This window comes from Oryzias melastigma, linkage group LG11, assembly GCF_002922805.2.
Source record: "Oryzias melastigma strain HK-1 linkage group LG11, ASM292280v2, whole genome shotgun sequence".
Taxonomy (NCBI): domain Eukaryota; kingdom Metazoa; phylum Chordata; class Actinopteri; order Beloniformes; family Adrianichthyidae; genus Oryzias; species Oryzias melastigma.
The window spans coordinates 11,768,642-11,790,030 of NC_050522.1; the positions used below are offsets into that span (position 1 = coordinate 11,768,642).

Sequence of the window (21,389 nt, forward strand, 5' to 3'; positions counted from 1 at the left end):
TACTTTTTGAACTGTTTTTATTTTATTTATTTTTTTCTGCTTAAACACAGTTTTTCATTAAAAATTGAGGAGGAAGTCTGTTAGGCACCAGTCCTTCCAAAACAAACTTGATTTTAATGAGAAAAATCTTTGAATTAATCTTTTAAAAAATTAAATAGAGTGATTTTTATGTGTGATTTGTTTTTTGTAGGGCTCAAGAAACCCTAAAGAGTCTAAATGTTGTGAAAGCGATCTTTGGCCCAGAGAGCTGCGCTGAGGGTCGAGCCTGAGAATAATGGTTTCTTGACAGCAGTGTTGACAGCGCCGCAGGCCTCATTCTGTAAACAGAACATACGTGCACGTTCGGAGTCCCTCTCTTCTCTCTCCTTCTGTCAGATGAGTCCATGCGGCATCTGTCATGTGCTCTGCTCCGTTTGTCAAAGTCACATCATGGCTGCCGCATCTCCTGTCAACTGCTGTGGGTTCGTGTGCATTTGTGTTGTTGAAAGGATTAAAAGAGCTTTAACTCCCAAACTTGAGCAGATATTCTAGTAATAGAGTTGAAGCTCTCAGCTTGCAATATACAAGTTAGAAATAAGTACAAGATAACATCAGGCCATTAATAACAATAAAATAAAATGATCTGGAGGGTGGGATGGAATTGCCTGAAGGAGCCTTGACACATGTGGTGTAAGCCAAGGATAGGCAACTCCAGGCCTCGAGGGCCGCATTCCTGCATGTTTTCTAGCATACCGTCCTCTGGTAGGTTCTAAATGGCGGGACACACACAAACCAGGTAGTTTTGAGTAGGGCTTGGATATCTGGAAATCACGCAGACACAATGGCCCTCGTAGCCTGGAGTTGCCTATCCCTGGTGTAAGCACTTCACTGCAGTAAGTGTTGTGAAGTGGTGCAAGGCTGCTTTCGCTTCATAATCTACTCAAATTTCATTTATTGTTTAAACGGCTGAAGAGAGGATTTGATGCTCATTTATCCCACGGTGTTCACATTAGACCAGAAGGGAGGGGCTTCTTCTACTTTTTCTTTTGCCACTGTTTACTAGTGCTTGTCTGCCACCTACAGTTGGAAGAGGATTAGCGGAAGCAGTGCGAATCTCATGAATCTTGCTCCAGGCTTGTTCTCTCACAGCTCTTTCCCAAAAAGTGAAGGACTTGGTGTCACATAATTGTCCAAGCTGTATCTATCAATTTCTCCTTATTAATTGAAAGAACAAGATCCTGAATACTAGTGGCCAAACTGAGCTCCTCTGTAGGTGAGATAGGGTGAAAGGCTCGGCCACCCACTTCTCCTCCGCATTGAGAGGAGCCAATTGAGGTGGCTCAGCCATCCAGATGCCTCCAGGGCATCTCCCTGGGTAGGTGTTCCGAATATGTCCCCGGGGAAGACCCAGGACACGCTGGAGAGACTACGACTCTCGCCTGGCCTGGGAACGACTCTAGGCCCCCCCAGAGGAGCTGGAGGAAGTGACCTGTTAGAGGGAAGTCTGGGCATCTTTGCTTAGACTTCGAGATGGATGGGTTATCAATTTTCAACCGGTTGGCACTTCTGTGAATAAAAAGGAACACAATCCATACGTCACTACCAAATCTGAGTCCCTTGATTGGTCAAAATTTGAGATTAGATCCCAAAAACTATCTCAGAAACGTGCATCAGTGCATGAGTTATAAATGTCATCCAGTTTGAATGCTTAGTGATATGTATTTAACATTAAAATCATTGAAATAACTGCACTTTCTGCATTCAAATTATCTTTTTTTTTTCTTTTTCAAACATTTCCTATTTTTATTTGTCTCTTACAGATTGAATTCTGCTGAACCTGGACAAGATCTGATCAGGACGGTCTCCAAACCCCGTGAAGTTATCCAGGAAACAGTTTTGTTCACCTTTTCCCGCTTTTGAAGCAAACATTCCTCTCCAAGCGTCTGTCTGCATTTTGGACCTAAACTTTTTCTGCCTGCTTCTTCTTGACCTTTTTTTTTTTTGTTAAACGAGACCAAATCAGATGCCAAACTGACTGTGTCGACATAAAAAAGCAAAAATATAAGCAACAGATCATCAGAACTATATTTAGACCATCTTTCTTTCCAATCGTCCAGTTCAACCACACGACCACTCACCATCCTGCAGTACTTGTTGCTGTCTATGCTAAACCTGAGACTATAATCAGTGCATTATTGGTTCAAAGTGCTTTACCGTAAGACCCTCCAGCTAGTGGTTTCCAGAGACAGCCCGCAGTCCGAGGGGAGGGCTGCCAAAGGAAGCCGAACAAGCCACGTCTAACCCCAAACCACTGCTGCTACCCGAGAGGCTCAGTATACTGTCCTGTCACTGCGCTGTGAAACACTGTTGACACTTTGCTTCCTTCTTCCAGTTGCTTCTGCCAGAGAGGACTCTCGGTTCTCCGTCGTCTTTTTCCTTCCATTCACTGTGCTTGATCAAGCCACAGTTGAGAGCGCCCCTTTACTCCCTTTTTGCATTCTTGAAGGATTTCACTGTTCTCGCTTGTTTCTAGAGAAGAACTTTAAGCCATACCGAACACCAGCCATAAAAGTCCACAGATCTCTTCGGCCGAGTGATCTTTACTCACATCCATGCATATTCAGGAAGCCGATGAGGAAACTGAAGGAACGACTTTGTAAGTTCGGACTCTTTCTACGAAGATCAGGCTCTGTACCGAACCTGTGGCCACACCGCCTTCTACATCGAGATTCCCATCCTCTCCCGGTGTTCCTCTGCGCTGACGGATGAATCCGGAAACTTTCATGTCTGTTCTGTGGGCCCAATGGCGCTGCCCTGCTAGAACCGGGCCCAAACCCTCCTTCGTTCTCTTCTGCTGGGCTAAGCTGAACTCAGAGCAAAGACACTCGCGCGACGGGGTTAGCACATAGACGAACGCCCGCTCCTCACCAGCTCTCTGCTACTGAATGCCTTGACGTGCTCGTTGGAACCGGCCGATCTGTCCTTTCGATGAAAGCTACGATGCTGCTTTACGCTTTACAGTGCTGGAACTCACACTCAACAGTTCCCTTCCTGTGAGCGCCCCAAAACTGCTGTTATGCAACTCGTAAGAACGGCTCCTCGAGAAATAGATTTGACCTAAACACAGTTTTTTTTTCGATCATTCAAAGAGTAAAGTGCCAAACTCTGAAAAGTAACATCCTCCATCTGAGCTAACATGAAATGTTAAGTTTACAAGCAGCGCTAAATGTTTACACACCGCAGCTTCCTTCAGTTTCTCCAGCGAATCGTAACTTTCGTGCCAAACGCGCCATAACTGTGTTCAGTCGGACCGATAGAATTAAATGAGTTTACACTTTTTCACTTTTTTTGTTTACAGAAAACGTGAGAAAACTGCCATTTCTGAAGGCACTCTGTCACCCTACAGGACACATTTGATTACGCAGTGCCATACAGCTACCCCATGCGAGAGATTCCTTCGGTTTGGAAGCTGTCGCTCCATAGGGCCTAAAATCTCCGAAAGACCTCAATGTTTACACTAGCTGCTCGTGCGAGAGACACCCAGAAATGTTTACATTCAGACAAAAGAGTAAAATGCCAAACACATTCATACAGCTGCTGAACTCCAGGAGAAACATCTGATCAAGGAGGAGGGATTTACCCACCTGACGGACCCTCGATCCAGGACGGAACTGCTTCTCAAGTTTTTACTACTTTTTAATACTTCAAAGTTTGCCATTGAACAATGAAACCCTCTGTGCTCGGAAGGATGCTTTTCTCGTCTGTCATCCTCCTATTTTCCTGCTGCCTGGCTCACTCCGCTGTAACCACCACCACCACCACCACCGCAGAGCGGCGAGCCATCAACAGAGACGTTAGGAACTCTGCCAGTAAAACGACCTTGTTCCTCCTGACTGGATACAAGCCCCCGGTGCTCGGCGGACCCAAACGAGGGCCAAAAACAGCCGAGGTGGAGGACGACCCTCCGGCGATGGCAGAACTCCCGCCGAAGCCCCTCCCTCAGACCATGTTGCCAAAGAATGTGACGGAGGACGCTCTGAAGCCGCCGCTCGGCGCGGCGCACATTCCTCAGCAGCTGGTGGACGTGGATATCTGCAGGTACGACTGTGTCATCTTCAAATTTAACACTTTAACTCCCTGCTTGACCAAACGGTGGGAAACATTTAGAAAACATGTTTTTAAAAATATAGATTGTGTGTATTACTCCCCTAAGGTACGAAGAAAAAAATTGAAGTAAAAAAAAAAAACATTTTCCAAAAATTGAAATAAAAAATAATAATTCTGGTGAGTAACGGATGCACACCAGATAGTAACTAGTGCGCATCAATTAGTCACCAGAACTTTTTTTTGTTAATTCGATTTTTAGGGGAAAAAAAACTGTTTTTTACTTTAATTTTTTTAAAACAAGTTCTAGTTGGTAGCCAGAACATTTTTTTATTTAATTTTTTTTTCACTGAGCCCCTAATATTAATATATATATATATATATATATTTTAATTTAATTATTATTTTTTTTAACTTTGATGTCCCTTCAGGGGCTCCGTACCAAGGCAATAAGCAGCAGAAAGAAAAACATTTTTTTTTTTCCTTTTTTGGGTAGTTCAAGGGTTAAAGCAAAATATGTGTGGTGAAAGTCTGATACTTTCATTTCTGATTCCATAAAATCATGAAGATGCTTCTTCTTGATCTGGCTGATGCCAGACTCCTCAGTTGCTTGGAAACATAATCTGCTGAATCTGTTGGCCAGTGACACACTGCATGTGCAGGGCGGCGCAGAAGGCCGATCCAGAACAATCACGGCGCTCCGACCCTCAGCAGGACTTCTGTTTCTGTTGTCCACCCACAGGGGCTACTACGACGTGATGGGGCACTTCGACACCACGTTCAACTGCTCCAAGGGCAGTTACGTCTACTGCTGCGGCACCTGCCACTACCGCTTCTGCTGCGAGCACCAGAAGAACCGGCTGGACCAGGCCTCCTGCACCAACTACAAGTCTCCGGTGTGGGCTGACCCTCAAGTTCCTGTTACCGTGCCAGCGGGCAAGAAGCCCATCCCTGACTTTGAGACGCTTCAGCAGCAGAGCAGCAGGTCAGAGTTGGGCGTCAAAAATTGACCTGACTTGAGTTAATGATACATTTCTGATACAAGCTAATTCCTATTAAGAAAAATGGATTTATAATATTTTCCTTCAACAGGGTTGAGCTTGAAAAATAATCCAAAGTGATTAACAAATAATTGTACTTATTCCAATACTTACATAAAACCCAAGTTTATAAAAGCATATTAGAACACTCATTAAAAAAAATGATTTTGTGCTTCGTTTGCTTTTTTGAGTGACTTCCTTACATTTTCTGTCCAAACCAGCACTGGTTATGTGATTGGGGGGGTGATCTCCTTCACGCTGGTGGTGGCCGTGGGCGTCAGGATTGCCTTCAGCAAAGTTGCACGTCGACCTCGCAACAGAGAGATCAACATGCCCAGGTGAGAGCTGTGAGCTGAACAGTGCTGAGTCTGACAGGGGGGTGGCAGGGATGACTCAGCGTACATTGTGCAGCTATCTTATTGCTCGCCAATGCCTCACATGGGGGAATATCATTTATAGTAAAAGACAAATATGAGTTAGCACAACCTTTTGTGAGATGACGCTAAAATGTATCATTTTAATTGTAAAATGATACATTTTGTTACACTAAGTCGCTTCTTTAAAATAACATTGAAGTTTACTGAATTAAATCTTGTCCCAAACTGACCCAACAACACAAAATTTTGTAAAAATATGCACATAATATAAAAAACCTCTTTTTTTAATTACAGACCTCTGTACAAATTTTCATCAACCTCAGACTTGAATATAGAGCCTAATTTCCATATAACAGTCCGGTATGGTATGGTCTGGTCCGGTATTTTAAGTGTTTCCATTATAAAATAGAACCATTAAACAGTACCGACCCGTACCTCTTGAGGTATCTGTTGTAATGTAGGTACATAAAAAAGTTGAACTAAATGGTTGAACTTGCCACCTGCTGATTAGCAGAAAGGGAGAACGACATTAGAAAGGGACAATATAGCGCTAAGCTAGCACTTTGTTTTCCTCTTTACGGTGGCATTCTTCTAAGCCGCCTGTAAACATTAAGGCCCAATATGAATTCTTCCCTTCTCCCTCCCCCACATTTAGCCCTCCAAATGGAGAGTTATGCCAAAATAGTGTCTCAGATTTTGGACGTCACTTTCGCTCAATGACTTCACCAATAGTCGCCGGTTAGCAAGCATTAGCGCGGAACTTCTAGCTCTTAAATATACATAACAACAGCAGTTGTATAACTTTTAAAAAAGTCATGCTAAAACAAAAAGTCATTACTTACATTTAAATGTAAACTTCTGTGCTTAAGAGCGGATCTACATGAAAAGTAGCGCGTAATATCCTCCCCTCCAAGTGGAGGAATACAGACCCCTCCCTTGCGAGGGGAGGATATTAAAAATGTTTTTTTTTCACAAGCCCTTTCAAATGGAAGGGAAGGGAGAAGGGAAGAATTCCTGTTATACATGATGTACACAAAGTAAAACGAGAAAAAGACGAGCAGCTGGATGACCTCCATTGTTGCTTTTCTAGTCATTGCACTATAATGACACGCTAGTGATCTACACCACGCATGTGAAAACAAACCACACAGTGGAGGAGAGGCTTAATTGAGGGGAAACGCTCATCTGAATTAATTGGACTGGACCGTACCTGGGTGCTCAGTGGAAACGAGGCTATATTATGGTTGCTGTGGACCATCACGTTCATGAAGGCTGTCATTTTGAATCAAAGTGTGAACATGATGCCAACCTTATGGTGGTTTCGCTCAAACATTGCAGCTTAAAAAGAAAAACTGAAGGAAAAAAAAAGTACTTTTGGTTTAAGAAAAAGCATTTCTGTCAGTTTCTTTAAAAAATTGTGAAATATTTATATTCATTTATTTCTCCAGATCACTGGTGGACATCTTACGTCACCAATCCAGCCCTGTGCAGCAGGGGGAGAGGAACAACACCACTGTGCTGACCACCTCCGATGGACGCACATCCAAGAACCTCTACACCCCCATCCTGCAGATGAAAGACAACCGCAGTAAGTAACACGCCGCGGTCATGACGGAACCTATTTACACCCACGAGTTAAACGCTAGTGCCGGTGAACGAGTGAAAACACAAAAGGATGGTGTCACATTCAGGTTAAATGCTTAAATGAGGCCCGCTTGGTGTGCACCCACCGGTACAGATTGTAATTATTGTCGCTTTTTCTCCAAATCTCACTTCAACCTCTGTGTCGCTAACACACTTCACACTTCAGGAGGACGACGGGATTGTTGTCAGACGCTGCAGTTGTCCTTTTTTTTTTTTTTTGAATGCTTTGTGTAGAAGCTGAAGGACAACAACGACATTTTCTCACATCTGCACTTCAATCAGCTTTAAAGCATCTAAATGCTCTCAATTCATGAAAGAGGAGACCCTGCGCTTTTGCTTTTTGAGAAAAATGTACTTGATCACTCCACTTACTCAGAGAAAATCAAATGATAGATTCAAAGAATGCTTTTGTCTGTTTTCGAAGCATGTCGGAACCACCGTTGAAGCCCTTAAATAAGAGGAAAACGTTTGTTTGTAGAAATGTTTAGTACAGAAAAGTGAAAGGTTTTTTTTCCCTTCCTGTGGGTGTCAGTAGAGGTGAATGACGGCTCACTCACACGTTTCCTTTTACCTCCTTCCTGTCTCTGTCTCTCTGAAACTCTTTCTTTTATTCCCTCCAGGATGAGAACTGCTGTTCTTAAAATGTTATACAAAATTCTTATATATTTTTTAACAAAATTAATAGTAAAGTTTGAAATATTTAGTCTTTTTTGGATTTGTCATTGTTTTCTGGTTCACACATCCCATTTATTTTAACTAAGGATTCCTATTGTACTCGACTACTTTCTTTTCTTTCAAACGAAATGAGATCTTGACAAGGATGTAGCACACTCCAGCATTTATCAAGATGCAACGACACCGCCCACTACCATATGCCACCATGGCAACCATGCAAAATTAGACTCTGTTGAGTCGTCAAAATGAAAATGTACATGGTCTCATGGAACCAGTCGAGACAGTAAAAGGTAGACGAGATGTCGGCCCTCCAAAACCGAGAGGTATCACAATTTATGGCCAGAGAACCAACGCATGAACGACACAGACTAGCCCACTACGGTGGTTCCAAAGCTGTGACGTTCTTGAAACTCCTGGTGCTTTTTCATCAGGTAATTTGGGTTTGATGAAGGACAAGTTCGTCTTTAAAACGTCCTGTTTTGAGTGTTTACCAAAAAAATCACTGAAATCCCCCTATAGGATTTTAAAACATTTTCTCCATATTTATTTTTTCCAAACTGTGACAGAAATAGAGCGGTGGATTTGAGTGTGCCTTATCACACTTGTGTTTGTGGTGAACCAAATCGTGAGTTTGCTACAAAGTTGTACTTTTACTACCTCAAAATTTTTGGAAATTTTTAGTGAACGGTTTACTCCTCAAATTCAATACATTTCTCACTCCCAACTTGTTGTATATGGACGTATGATTCGGACCCCCACCGCATCACTTTTTGACATTTTGGATGTCCCCTACTGGTCATTTTTGATATGCTGTTTCCAGTAAATCATGGGTTCCCAACCCTTGGGACACAGTACCAGACGCAGAACCAGTACCAGGCTGCGGTATGCACAGATTTTATATGCAAAGCAAAACTTTGGTAAAAAGTTTTGATCATTTTTCAGCTACATGCTAGCTCTTTTGGCTAATTTGGGCTTTTATTTTTACGTTTTTTAGGCTGTTTTGGAGTTTAGCTAATATTTAAGAGCCAGCTGTGTCTAATAGGATAGGTTTTTTTCAGTTTTTTAGGCTATTTTGAAGTTAAGATATTTTTCAGCCAAATGCTAGCTGTTTTGGCTAACCTAAGTTATTTTTTTTCTTTGTTTTTTAGGCTGTGTTGGCATTTAGCTAATATTTTAGCTGGCAATTAGCTTCAGCCTTTTCAGCTATCAATTTCAGCATCTTCAGCTATCAGCACTAGCATCTTCAGTGACCAAATTCAGCTTACAGCATTCACACTGTTATTATCGATGGTAATGCTTTATCTAGTTCATAATTATGTTAAAAGTTGCAGTTTTAAAGTTTTAAAAATTTTGTTTAATTTAGTGTGTTCAATAAATGTTTAACCTGTTCGGCCCGTAACCTAAAGTTTGTTTTGGATTTTGGCCCCTTGTACGATTGAGTTTGCCCCCCTTGATGTACGTGTAGTATAGGAAGTATACTAAATTAATACTTCTTCAGACTAAATTTGAACATTTTAAGTTTACTATATATGTAAATAGTTCATAGAAAGTCAAATTAAACTGTGCTACCTCACTTTTAGTACAGACCGAGTCTACTTGTTGAACTACTTTTTGCTCTGAATTACTTTGGGAATTTGCAAACCTAAGGGTTTGTTGTTAAAATAAAATTATTTGTTTTTTTATTTATTATTTAAAAAAATTAGATGGTTGCCATGAACCATCAAGTTTACAGAAGCAGAAATCAACATTTGACTTTACAGCCATATAATGGTGTAGACTTGAAGGAACTTTAACTTATTGTTTTGCATAGTGGGGTTGATGTGTCACATTAGAAGCTAATTTATTTTATTCTGGAAAAATGTTCTGTTGTTTTTTGACTGTTTTTTAAATGAGAAGCAACGCAGAAAATCCTGGAGGGATTTGTGCTTTTCTCCGCTGTCCTTTTCTCTGTCTCTTTTCTGACACAAGTGCTTACTCGGCGTGCGCCTCTTGTCTCTGGAGTGGTTGTCCATCAGTTTGTCGGCTCTGCTCTCTTTGCAGCTGGGAACTTGCACCACCCTTTTAACCAGCAGGGGTCTGCTTCCAGCCCCAAACACTCTGCCACCGTCGGTAAGCCTCGCGGTTAGCCGCTCAGGTTGCAGCGGACTGCCGGCCGGACTGGCGGCCCTCTCACTGCGCTGTCTGTCTGTGTCCATGTTGCTGCGACGGCCTGCTGTACCGCACTCTTACAACAGCTGTGCCACTGTCAACGCTGCATTACGTTTGGTTGTGTTTTCAGAGTGTGTTTACCTAAATATGTTTGTGGTTGCTCGCTGCCTCGTGTTGACATTGACACATCTACTAAGAGTGTGAGCTGAGACTTGTCTGCTCCTGCTTCATGCGAGCCTGTCTGTTTCGCCCACCCCCCGAGCCTGCTTCCAAAACCTCCCTCCTTCTCTGTGTAGCAGTGGTGTGCTGCGGGCTTCCAGCTGACGCAGAACACCAGAGGAGGTCCTCGCTCATCTGTTTTCCCCAGCTCTGCACCAAGAAAACACAAAAAGCAATGCTAGTGACTTCTCTCCAAAAGAAACCTGCAGCTCTGGCATCCGTGAACCCAGTGCTCTCCCACTCTTCCAGACTCATTGTTGCTTGTTTAACTTGGCTGTGACAGAGTACTGGAAGGAGTTGCCATGGAAATGTGCTGATGATGGAGATCAGTATGATTTCCATTGGACGTGTGAAGTTTCAGTGCCAGTTATTCTGAGCCTTTACACCTACATATGTTCCTCCTGGAATGAATTACACAAGAAGGCAACAAAAACATTATGTTGGAGCACAGATACAGTTACTCTGAAAGGTTAAGTGCGTGCAAGTATTGCTAATCATTCAATGATCAAGAAATATGGAAACAAGTTTAAATATTGGATCTTTTTTACTATAAAAAAATGAAAATAACATGAAATTCTGATTAAGTAAATCTGTTTTTTCCATTTTCCTATTTGCTAGATCTCTTTTTGTGAGCCATCTTTTCATCTTGAGGGTCTTCAGTCATCTTGTTCTCCTCAAAATAAATACAACCTGCAACATATCTGTGAATATTAAGACAGGGCCAAACCTCAAAGCTGCTGAAATCATCTTTTTTTATTTCTCCTCCCCAAAGTCAAACTCTACACCGCTTCCATGCTGTCGCCATGACAACCCTACAAATGTAAGGCGAGCATCTCCATGTTCGCCTAATTACTTCACATAAAGCAGCAAAAAAAGGGAGCTGCTCTACGACGAATGTTCGAATTGTTTCCCCATCACCGTTTTGTAAATTACAAGAATTAAGAAAAAGGTTTAAAAAAAAAAAAAAAAAAAGTAGGCGGAGCTACAGGCAGCAGGACCAGAGCAGAGGAATATAAAGGGCATTTTTTGGGAATTTGATTGAGCTCCTTTAAAATGTTAGTTTATTCCAAAAATACTGCTGATGAAAATTAAAGTAGAATGGAATAGAATAGAATAGAATTGCACATGTCTCAAATACACAGCAACAAAAGGCAGTTTGCATCCATCCAGAGATCTTTAGCAATATTATCATATCTTAATTGTAAAAATGTTTGCAAATTTAAAATAAAAAAAAGTTATTGGCTGTTTTTAGAGCTGGGTGATAGTGAGAATTTCTTGATATTGGTATCAATCTTGGTATCAATATTGGCATTAATATTGGTATCAATACCAAAATTGATACTAATATTGAGAGAAATATCGATATTGGTAGTGATCCGATACCAGTCTTGCTGATATTGCTACAAAGATCGATACCAATATCAATACTAATATTGAAGTTTGTATCAATATTGGTTTTCAATATCGACATCGATACCAATATCAATACCAAGATTGATATTTTTTGTAAATGTGGTTAATTTGACATGAACCTCAAAATTTCAGTTGTTTTAATTGCTCTGAATGTTTTTTTTTGTAAGTTTCCCTGTTTTAAATTACTTGATAAGTATCTAAACAGAATTAGGACAATATTTTTCAATTAAATGTAAAACAGTTTATTAAAACAAAAACTTCTTGAAATTAAATAAAAAGTGCAGAAGTGAATGCAAAACAGTGTACAAGTCAAAAGAAACAAATAACTAGGACACAAAAATAAATCAATTTGTTTTACGTTAAAAAAGCATCTGGTAGAAATATAAATAATGTGTAGCTTCTTGGCTTTTAAATGGAACAATTAATGGAACAAAGTAAGTTGTCAAAAACAACTTAGCATTTAGATATAATAGGGCAAAGCGACTTAGCTGGGTCCTTTTTGCTGATACAAATCGTATTCAAATAAGAGTGGAAATATTGATATCTGCAGGTCGGTATCAATCCGATACCAGCTTGAGAACGATGCGATCAATAGTTTGGATCAATCCTCCCAGCACTATTTTGGAGTAAGAAACTGTGCATATGTAACTCATGCACACTTTTTCAGGCCAGCACATTGATGCTTAGAGTAAAAATAAATGGTTGGTAGGGAAATATTAAAAAAATGAAATTTAGATACATAAATATCTATTAATTTACTCATCAACCCAAGACAAACTAAAAATGTTATGTTTGCTATGGACATGTCTGCTTGTAAAAGCACTCACAACAATCAATATCTGAATTTCCTGCTTTTTTTTCCATCATTGCTGCTCTTATTGACTGATTCCGTCCTCATGATCTCAAGACTAGCATTGCTTTTCCCTCCTTTTTGTGTGATGATTCCTGTAAGGAGTGTGTGTGTGTGTTGTGTGCTCCCTGGGTGGTACTTAACAAAGACATCGTCGGCCATTACTGCCCATTACTGTCAATGGTCAATGACCAGTATATGTTCTGCTGTTATCTTAATAAGATCACGGCCCATAACCATTACCACTGTGAATTGACTCGGCATTAATAGCGTCTGTCTCGAACTCGGGAGCATCAGCGGCCGTTTATGTAAGTCTGGAAATGCTGCTGCTGTGTGTTTCTACAGCGTCAACAAACTGTAAACAAACAGCAGCTTTTGTGTATCCTCCGGTTTTGTGTTTTGGATGTTCATGGACTGGCAGCATGTGTTTCTGGTCTTCCGTGTGAGTTTTTGTCCCCCCCCCTACCTTTCAGTGTGCAGAAAACGCACATGCCAGGTCACCGCAGAGTGCACCTGCATGTCGGCGCTCCCAGAGTGCTTTCTGTTTGCTTTTGGAGCATATGAATGTACTGTAAGGATGCAGCTGATATACATGTTGCAAAATGGACATCCATGCCCCCCCCTCCTTCATATATCAAATCTTATGTAAGGTAAAGCCATGTTTTTGTGCATCGATCCATGTGCCGCTTTTGCATTCATGTGTTTGTACATGTAGACTTTTCTAAAGCTCTGAGTGTATTTACATGTGGGGTTACAGCGTTTCTAAAGAAGCTGCTCCAAAGGTTCAGATGCTTATTCAAGTTGTATTTTCCTCTGATAATATATATTTTCTCCATTCCTGTTATTCCTTTAGTATTTTAGCTGTAGGTGTCATTACATCCCCCTTTATAACCACATCTCATGTTTCAAGTTCCTACATCTTGGCAGTTGTATTTATTATTTGCAGCCATGTGTAAAAGTTTTAAGCAGCAGATTTATTTGGTGTTTGAGCAAATAGGATCAAACCAAGACCTGGTTTTAAGTAAATACAGCTTCAGACATGAAACTGTGATGCATTTTTATTATTGTATTTATTGTTTTCCATTTAAAATGACCACGTTGACCTAGAGTATGGGGCAATACTAAGCGCCTTAGCATCCAGCCTTGTTCAAAATGATAGATATGTGTTGACACACTCAATCATTGAAGACCAGATTCTATGAAAACAACCTTTTTTTGGTGTTTTCAACAAGTTCTTGTGGTGTTTTCCCTAATTTGAATGTAAAAAGGTGAATCAAGAGCGGGAAAAAAATGTCATCATTAAAGCTTGTTGTTTTTTAGGTACCACCTACTACGGCAAGCCACAAGCTCCATTCTGATCCATCCACTTGCAGACAAATGGATCCAATAACGTCTGAATCTCGCTTAAAACTGCTGAGCAGGATAGTCGTAATATTGCTCATCTTTTTTGTTGCAAGAGTAATTTTAAATTGCAGTTGTGAGGGGCTGTAAGCTAGTGGGAGTGTGTGTAAACAGAGGAATGATGGGAAACAACAATATATTTACAGTATGTTTCATATAATACTCCAACTATTACTGTTTTTTTTTCTTACATTGAAATATATTGATCCATAGATTACAATATATATTTTTTTTTGGTACGGCATGTGGCTCCGGAGCCACAGGTTCAGACCCCTGGCTTAGACGGACGAGCAGCAGTATAAGTTCTTGATTGTCACTGCAGTTGTGGATTTAGCAGTTTGGGGTCCCCAGGCAAACACTACCATGGGGTCCTCTGCAGCTGTTGTATTAATCATTTGGTTTTACTAAAGACAAAAGAAACAAAAATACTTTTGATGATGGAACAAAACAGTTTACTATGGAGTGGCACCAATTAAAAAAGGAAAAAAATATATCAAAATGACTGTTTTCTGCTTGTTCTTTTGCCCTTTTTTCTCCTTTTCTGTCCCTTTTCTTAAGATGAAATATTAGGGCCACCATGAAAGAAAAAAAATACTAAAAGATATAAGAATAAACTCATACAATTATTATAAAAATTATGACAAAATAATACATTTATTATTTTTAAAATTTTTATTTTACAAGGAACAGTTTTCAAAATAAAGTTGTAATTTGTTGAAAATATAGTTGTGCATTTATACAAAAAATAAAAAATAAAGCAGATTCAGAAAGATTCTTGAACAGTATGGTGTCCATATCATTTATCCGAATTGTCAAATTCTTTATTGAAACATTTTTTAACACAAAGATAACATTAATATTTTAAAACTGTCCTTTTCCTTGTCAAATTACTACTTTTTTTCAAATTTTCTTATAAATTATTGACTATCTTATAACAATTTTATTATTTTAGTTTGAATAAATTTTGACTTTTTTCATAATTTTACAACTTTAGTCTCATAATTTTGTCTTCTTTTTTGTCTTGGAATTTTACAACTTTATCCTAACATTTTGACTGTTTTCTCATAAGTCTGTTGTTCTATTCGATGTTTTTTTCTTCTTCCACTTTAGAAAGTACTGCAAAAATGTCTTGCTCTTTTATCTTTTTTCACGTTACAAAACTTAATCCAACCATTTTTTTAAATCTCTTTGAAAAGTCTCTCAGTTTGCTGTTAATGGAATATTCCATGCTGCAGAAGGGCTGTGGGAGGACGAAACACTTGAGTAGTTTCATCCTATTTAAGTGATTTTTTTTTTTTGGTTTGTTTGTTTTAATTATACAATTAGATAATAATAGGTGTAGGCAATTATTTTAGACATTTTTGTTAAGTGTTCAGCTTGGGGGCCTTAAAGTGTTGGGGGTCCCAAGCAATCGCCCATCTTTGTGTAATGGTGAGTCCGCCTCTGTTTCACCACAATCAGCCCTAAATTCCACAGGAGAAGTAGAAGAGTCTTTAGTGTTGCCCTCATGCTTTATTAGCACAAGGAAATATATTTTGGCTGTATTTAAGTAGAGGTGCTAACTTTTGCACAAGGCTGTATGCCCCGCCCCCTATTTTCCCCCTACTTATCTCAAGTCTGTATTCTTCCCTTGTGACTCTTTAACATTTATCCTCTCCTAATCCCTCATGTCTGTTTGTGCCCTCAGAGCGTGGACCCCGTATGAACAACACGCCCCAGCTCTCCTCCGGGCCGAAGCTGATCTCCGGAAGCGGCAAAGGCCCCGGAGGGGTCGGCGTCGGTGGCAGCGGCTTCATGGGAGGCAGCATGAGGCACAACAGCAGCCACCCGTCTTTTTCCCACTCCTTCCACAACCTGGCCCAGCTGCCACCGTCCTACGAGATGGCCATGAAGCCAGAGATCAACCGCTACAGCTCCCTGAAGAAGCTGGGTGAGTCCGGGGGGTGGAGAGGGACCCTCAAAATCCATGAATATTATATGACTACTGAAAAATAGCTTTATAAAAATGGATCTTTTCAAAGTTTGACATCTGCTTCCAAACCTCCAAAAGTTACTTTGAGTAGAATGTGCAGCATCTGTCTTATCACTGCTGTTTGGCTTTGAAGACAAACATGAATAAATATTAAACATGGAGTCAGAGATCAACAGCATTAAAGGCTTGGAGTGACATTTCTCAGTAAATACTGAGGATTTGTTCACATTTGGGGATATTTGGCCGGTAAAATAGAGAGAGTAAGGTAACAAAATTACTTTTAGAGCATATTAATGCCCCAAAACAAATGTAAAGAAGTGTGAATGAATACAAGATGTTCTGGACAGATAAAGACGTTCAATGACATAAGATACCATGTCTGTTTTTAAAATGATTTTCTTCTCTCTAGTCTGTGGTCATTTGTGTAATACTGCTCCCAATATCACTCTTGCAACTACATGATACTTCCAGGTTGTTGGTTTGCTCTCAAAAGTGCAGTGTGAAACTAGACTGAATATTTAGAGATTTGATTTACTTTATTCTGCTGATATCTGTACACATCTATAATATCCCGTCCTAATATAATTTACTTTGCTGACATATATTTAACTTTATGATTAGTACATTACTTTAAGGGGCCTAAACCATGAAAAATTAACTGTTTAAGATTTTAAGTGTATTATACTGTTCACTCCTAACTATAAACAGCTCCAAAATGATGTTTTGATCCATTCATGCATTTCTGAGTATTCCCTAAAATCCTACGCTCTGAGCACCAGCCCCTCCCAACCCACAAAAATGGGCGGGTTCTCACAAACTGATGTCATAAAGTGTGAACAGCCCCTTTCAGGAAGTCTAATCTACTCGAACCGCCGCCAGCCTAACAAAAACACAAAATTTCTCTACTCAGCTAGCGATGTTTAGCTGCTAGCTTATTTGTTAGCTTTGCCACGCAGTTAGCTTCACTGCTCACTAAACGGTGCTCAGCCGCTACCTTTGCCACTCAGCTAGCTTAGCCGGTGTAACAAGTGTAGCGATGGCCAAGGCTACTAAAGGCAAATACACAATATGCACATCCATCTTTGCAAAAGTTTGGATGTTGTTTGTTATTGTTAGCGAAACAGAGACACGATGAGGAGGCCGGATATAGGATAATGTCATGAAATAGGCGGTGCCTCTGAGATTTAGGCTTCTTACTTCCAGGTAGAAAAAAAAACTTTCATAAAAAATGTGTTCTTTAGTATGCCAAAGGTAATATATAATCATTTATATGACTATAGTTTACTCTGACAGACTTAAAAAAAGCATAATAAAGAAGATTAATAAATATAATTGAAAATGTTATTATTATTATTCACCAAAAAGTAGTTTTGCCCCCAAAAAATCACATTTGAAATTGCATATTGGATAATTGTTTTTCTTTTTACTTATTAACCCTTTAACACTGGAGATATCGCCTGCAGCACCTGAATAACACTCTCTTTGACACACCGTAACTCATATCGACTTTGAACCAACATGTAACACTTTGCATTTTTTATGTCGGCTTTGTGCACAAAGAAGCAAGAATGTCAAACCTGTTATGTGAAAGTGTATTTATTCTTTTGCTGGTGTTATTTTGATTTCTATTCCTTTTTGGAATACACAAAATCGACATAATATCGCATAACACCGCCACAGCTTGCAGAGGTAGCTGCCACATTATAGTACATGTGTTGCTGTCTAACCAGTCAGACAGCTGGACACATTTGAGGAACTAACTCCTTTTTTCTCGAGGCCCTAAAGTGTCAAAATGCTAAATGTAGATGGGAAAGTGTTTAGAAAAGGATTAGAAAAAGCCAAAATGGGCTGAAAATGAGATTACTCTCTAAAATTAATTAAATTAAAAAAGCTTTTTCAAACCAAATTTAAGAACAATCAATGATGTGACAAATATATTGCAATCGTATTTATTTGTAAATAATTTGTTGAATTAGAAATAGTCATCTTTTCTTGCTACTGATCAATAAAAATCTGTGCAAAGCCTCTCCTGGTGCACGTTCTAAACCTGCTGCATGTGCGATGAAGACCAAAGGAAGAAGGGATGAGACAAACAGGGCAAAGAAAAAAGAAGAGGAGGAGAACGAGCAGAGATATAAACGATGGTCTGCAGAGGATTGGCTGCTTTTTCACTGGGACAAAAAAAAAAATGTCAGCCTCCCTGTGTGCCTTTTACCTCCTTCTTCTCTGGGGGGAGGGAGGGGGTGGGGGGAGTCGCACTGCAGACCGATGATGGATGGTTTCAGTGTGAAGGAGGGTCCGTCCATGAAAAGCTGCAATTTCGTCAACGCTCGATTGTTCCAGTTGAGTCAAAAGACGACTGAACTCTCCGCCGCAGAGAGAAAAAAAAAAAGAGAAAGGGATCCTGCAGTCAGAGAACGTCTCCTAAAACAGAGACAGATTCCTGCAGTGACTCTGCCATCCTTCATCCGTCCTGCTCTCCTCCAATCTCTCCTTCCCCCGTTAAACGGCTGAGCAGATCGTTATGTGGAGGGCTGGAATCCTGCAGCATTTAATCAGAGTTTAAGTGAAATACAGCGTGAAGCAACAGGAAAGGCAGAATGATCCTGATGAACCTTCAACTTTAAAGCTATGAGTGTTATGACTGTTAATAAAGGTGAACGGGGGGGTGGGGTCATGGAACCCAGATCAGTTGTTTTTTTAATTATAAAATCTACAACCAGGCAGAACAAACAAGATATCACAGTGAACATGTTATCGGTTGACCATAATCTGTTGATTTAGAAGGCCACACCCCCAATGGTGCATCATTTTAAAATCCAACAGGAAAGGGTTAATGAGAATCTACAACCCCTCACAGTGAACTGAATACACGAGCTGCATTTCCATCAGACGTTTTGACCCGCCTTCCCTCAACTTGCCGTTGTTCGCTCGCCATCAGTCGTTTCTCCATTTCGGTAAAACGGGCACTAATGCTGGTTTGATTTAATCGATTAATCGATTTGAATTAATCAAAGCTTAATAGATCAATAATCAAACTGTAAAAATAGAGATCGATGTAGCACATAAAGCTAAAGCTTGTTAACCTGATGCTAACACTTAATTTAGTTTCCCACAGGACGGCTAGTGCTAATGCTAATGTAAAAACATACATTGTTGACTAAACTAACATCTTTATTAACTCACAGGTATGAATTTTCCAAACTCTGTCAAGGAAATATTTTTAAAGTAACTATTTGTGGTCTAAAGCACCGTTTTTAGCTCGTTTTTTTGCTTTTGGAAAAAAGTGTACTGCTGTAGTGCAAGCTCCACCTAGTGGCCAAACTGAAACGTCCTCCAGGAGAAGCAGAACAATGTTTACAATGTTAACGATCTGAACATTATTGTTAGAACTTCTCCTTTAGAGATTCAAGTAACACTGTATGATATTAACAATCTCATTATTTCACAAAAAAAAATACAGTATGTGAACTCTATCAGATTAATATAAATATATTCAAAAAAGTGGATTATTAATCTAAACAAATGTGTTTAAAAGTGTTAACTGCGTAAACTTTGAAACTGAATTTAATCTAATTTAATTGAGTGGATTGAAAGAATCAAGGAAAAGAAAAGAAATGTGAATCAAATCGATTCTTATCGATACCTTGCCCTTGGAGGTGCTCTTCTTGTTTGAGTCTATTAGATTAAAAAAAATATATATCAAAGCTCCCTGTCGTTGCACCACTTAGTGGAAAAATTAGAGTAGAACAAGACTGAACCACATCAATTTCTGTTTTAAAGTGCCTCACTCTGGAAGTCCACAGAGCTGCTGGGTCTTTATTTAAAACAGATAAATGCAAAAGTTTAAATTCAAAGATTCTTCTTAGCTGAACAAACATAGTCATCCTACAGTATAACCCGGGTATGCAGTCACTGGTAATAATCGATGTCGTACAGCTGTGTTTGTGGTCAGCTTATGTCAAGGTTGTTAGACCGTCATCCATCTGGTTTTTCAGGTCCCGCCTCCTGCTGATTACCTGGATCAGGTGTGATTTTACCATTAAAGAAGCAAAGCAGGAGAAGAAGAGAACCTGAGCCACTTTAAAAACATGCCAGACAGCTATCATATGCCTTTGAAAGGGCAAAAAACGAAAGACGTTGATTTAAATTTCTCCTCCATAACAATCAATTGGAGCCTTTCATGAACATTGTGCAATAAAATACATATTTTATTTTATTTTATCAATACATCCTGGATTAATTCCCTATCAAAAAGCAGGGAAAATCATCAAATAAACAGGAAATGATTGAAAATCAAATCCAAAAATGTGAGTGTTTAACTTCTGTGAGACGCTTGAACCTTTTTTATCCTGTGTAATTGCACTTTATTCTTAATTAGACAGTAAAAACTACAATCTTCTCGAGATGAGCATGAACAGAATACATTTAGGTGTAAATGTTCAGCTCTAACTGAAAAAGCTCCATAATTTTGCTTTGCTGGAGGACATTAAACAGCAGGAAGGAGTGATGGAGGGGTGAGAGAAGCTCAAGAGCTTGAGCACGTGGAAAGGAAATGAAGGAGAGAAACGGAGACAAAGGAGCAAACTCTGCTGGGTGGGGGGGTGGTTAAAGGTCAGCTTGAAATTGCCTCTTGGGGAGCTGCTTCCATGGAAATGCTTTGAAGATTAAAGTGGAGCAACCGGCACAAACACTGAATCTGCTCACCAAACTGATCATCTTTCTCCTCCGCTATATCTTTTCATCGTCGTACTTTCATAAAAGATCGACCCCTGGATCTATAAAAGAAATTGTGTTTATCTGTTTCCTCTTCTCATCTCATCCATTTGTCTTTTTTTAAACCAGAGAAAGAACTGGACGAGTACTCGGGCTACTACACCTCCAAACGGCGTGCCAACAACGCCCCGCCCTCCTTCCATTCCTCCCAGCACCACCTGCCCTGGGGAGGCGACTACACGCTGGGCTCCAGGGGCACCCTGCCCCTCCACGGCTCCCGCCCGCACCTCCACATCCCGGCGTCCACCCCGAACCCGTACCCGCTGCCCTCGCAGGCGCCCTACACCAGCTCCACCTTCGACCGGCCGCCGCGCCGCGTCCGCTCCCAGGACCAGCTGCTGGCGCTCGGGGAAGGCAACACGCTGACGCGCCTGTCCAAGAACCAACAGCACCAGTACTACAAAGCCATGATGAGCACCAGCAGGAGCTCCACGTCACAGACGCTCCGCAGGTGATTTCAAGCACTGCAACCCGACATGCATGAAGACTGAAAGACAGTCTATGAAAAGTTAAAATCACTAGAAAGATTAGAATGAATCAATAATGCTTCTTTTTCTATGTACAAAAAACATCAGTAAATACAAAAAAATACATCAGTAAATCAGAAAACTAAAAGAAAGAAAAAAAAATATATATATATATATAAAATTAAATTGAAATTAAAATGAATCTAAAATAATTTTGAAGATATACATACACAGTTACACAAAAATATAGATAAAACATTTTTGAATTTGACATATGTGCTTTTTGACACGTCTTCTATTTTTACAAAACTGAAAAAACTAGAA

General features: G+C 40.0%; 1 protein-coding gene across 3 annotated transcripts in view; it reads left to right on the forward strand.

Moving 5' to 3' along the window:
- The window catches only part of shisa7b (shisa family member 7), a 45,520-nt gene that overhangs the window by 19,059 nt on the left and 5,072 nt on the right, over positions 1-21,389 (forward strand). The window contains exons 2-8 of one of the 3 annotated variants that reach the window (XM_024296674.2): positions 1,800-4,077; positions 4,826-5,068; positions 5,345-5,461; positions 6,949-7,088; positions 9,860-9,928; positions 15,538-15,780; positions 20,668-21,049. In XM_024296674.2, coding sequence (XP_024152442.1) covers positions 3,704-4,077; positions 4,826-5,068; positions 5,345-5,461; positions 6,949-7,088; positions 9,860-9,928; positions 15,538-15,780; positions 20,668-21,049 — 1,568 coding nt within the window. In that variant the 5' untranslated portion in view covers positions 1,800-3,703. Of the gene's footprint in view, positions 1-7; positions 4,078-4,825; positions 5,069-5,344; positions 5,462-6,948; positions 7,089-9,859; positions 9,929-15,537; positions 15,781-20,667; positions 21,050-21,389 lie in introns of those variants that run through there. The other 2 variants (XM_036214267.1, XM_024296683.2) reach the window with 2 other exon arrangements.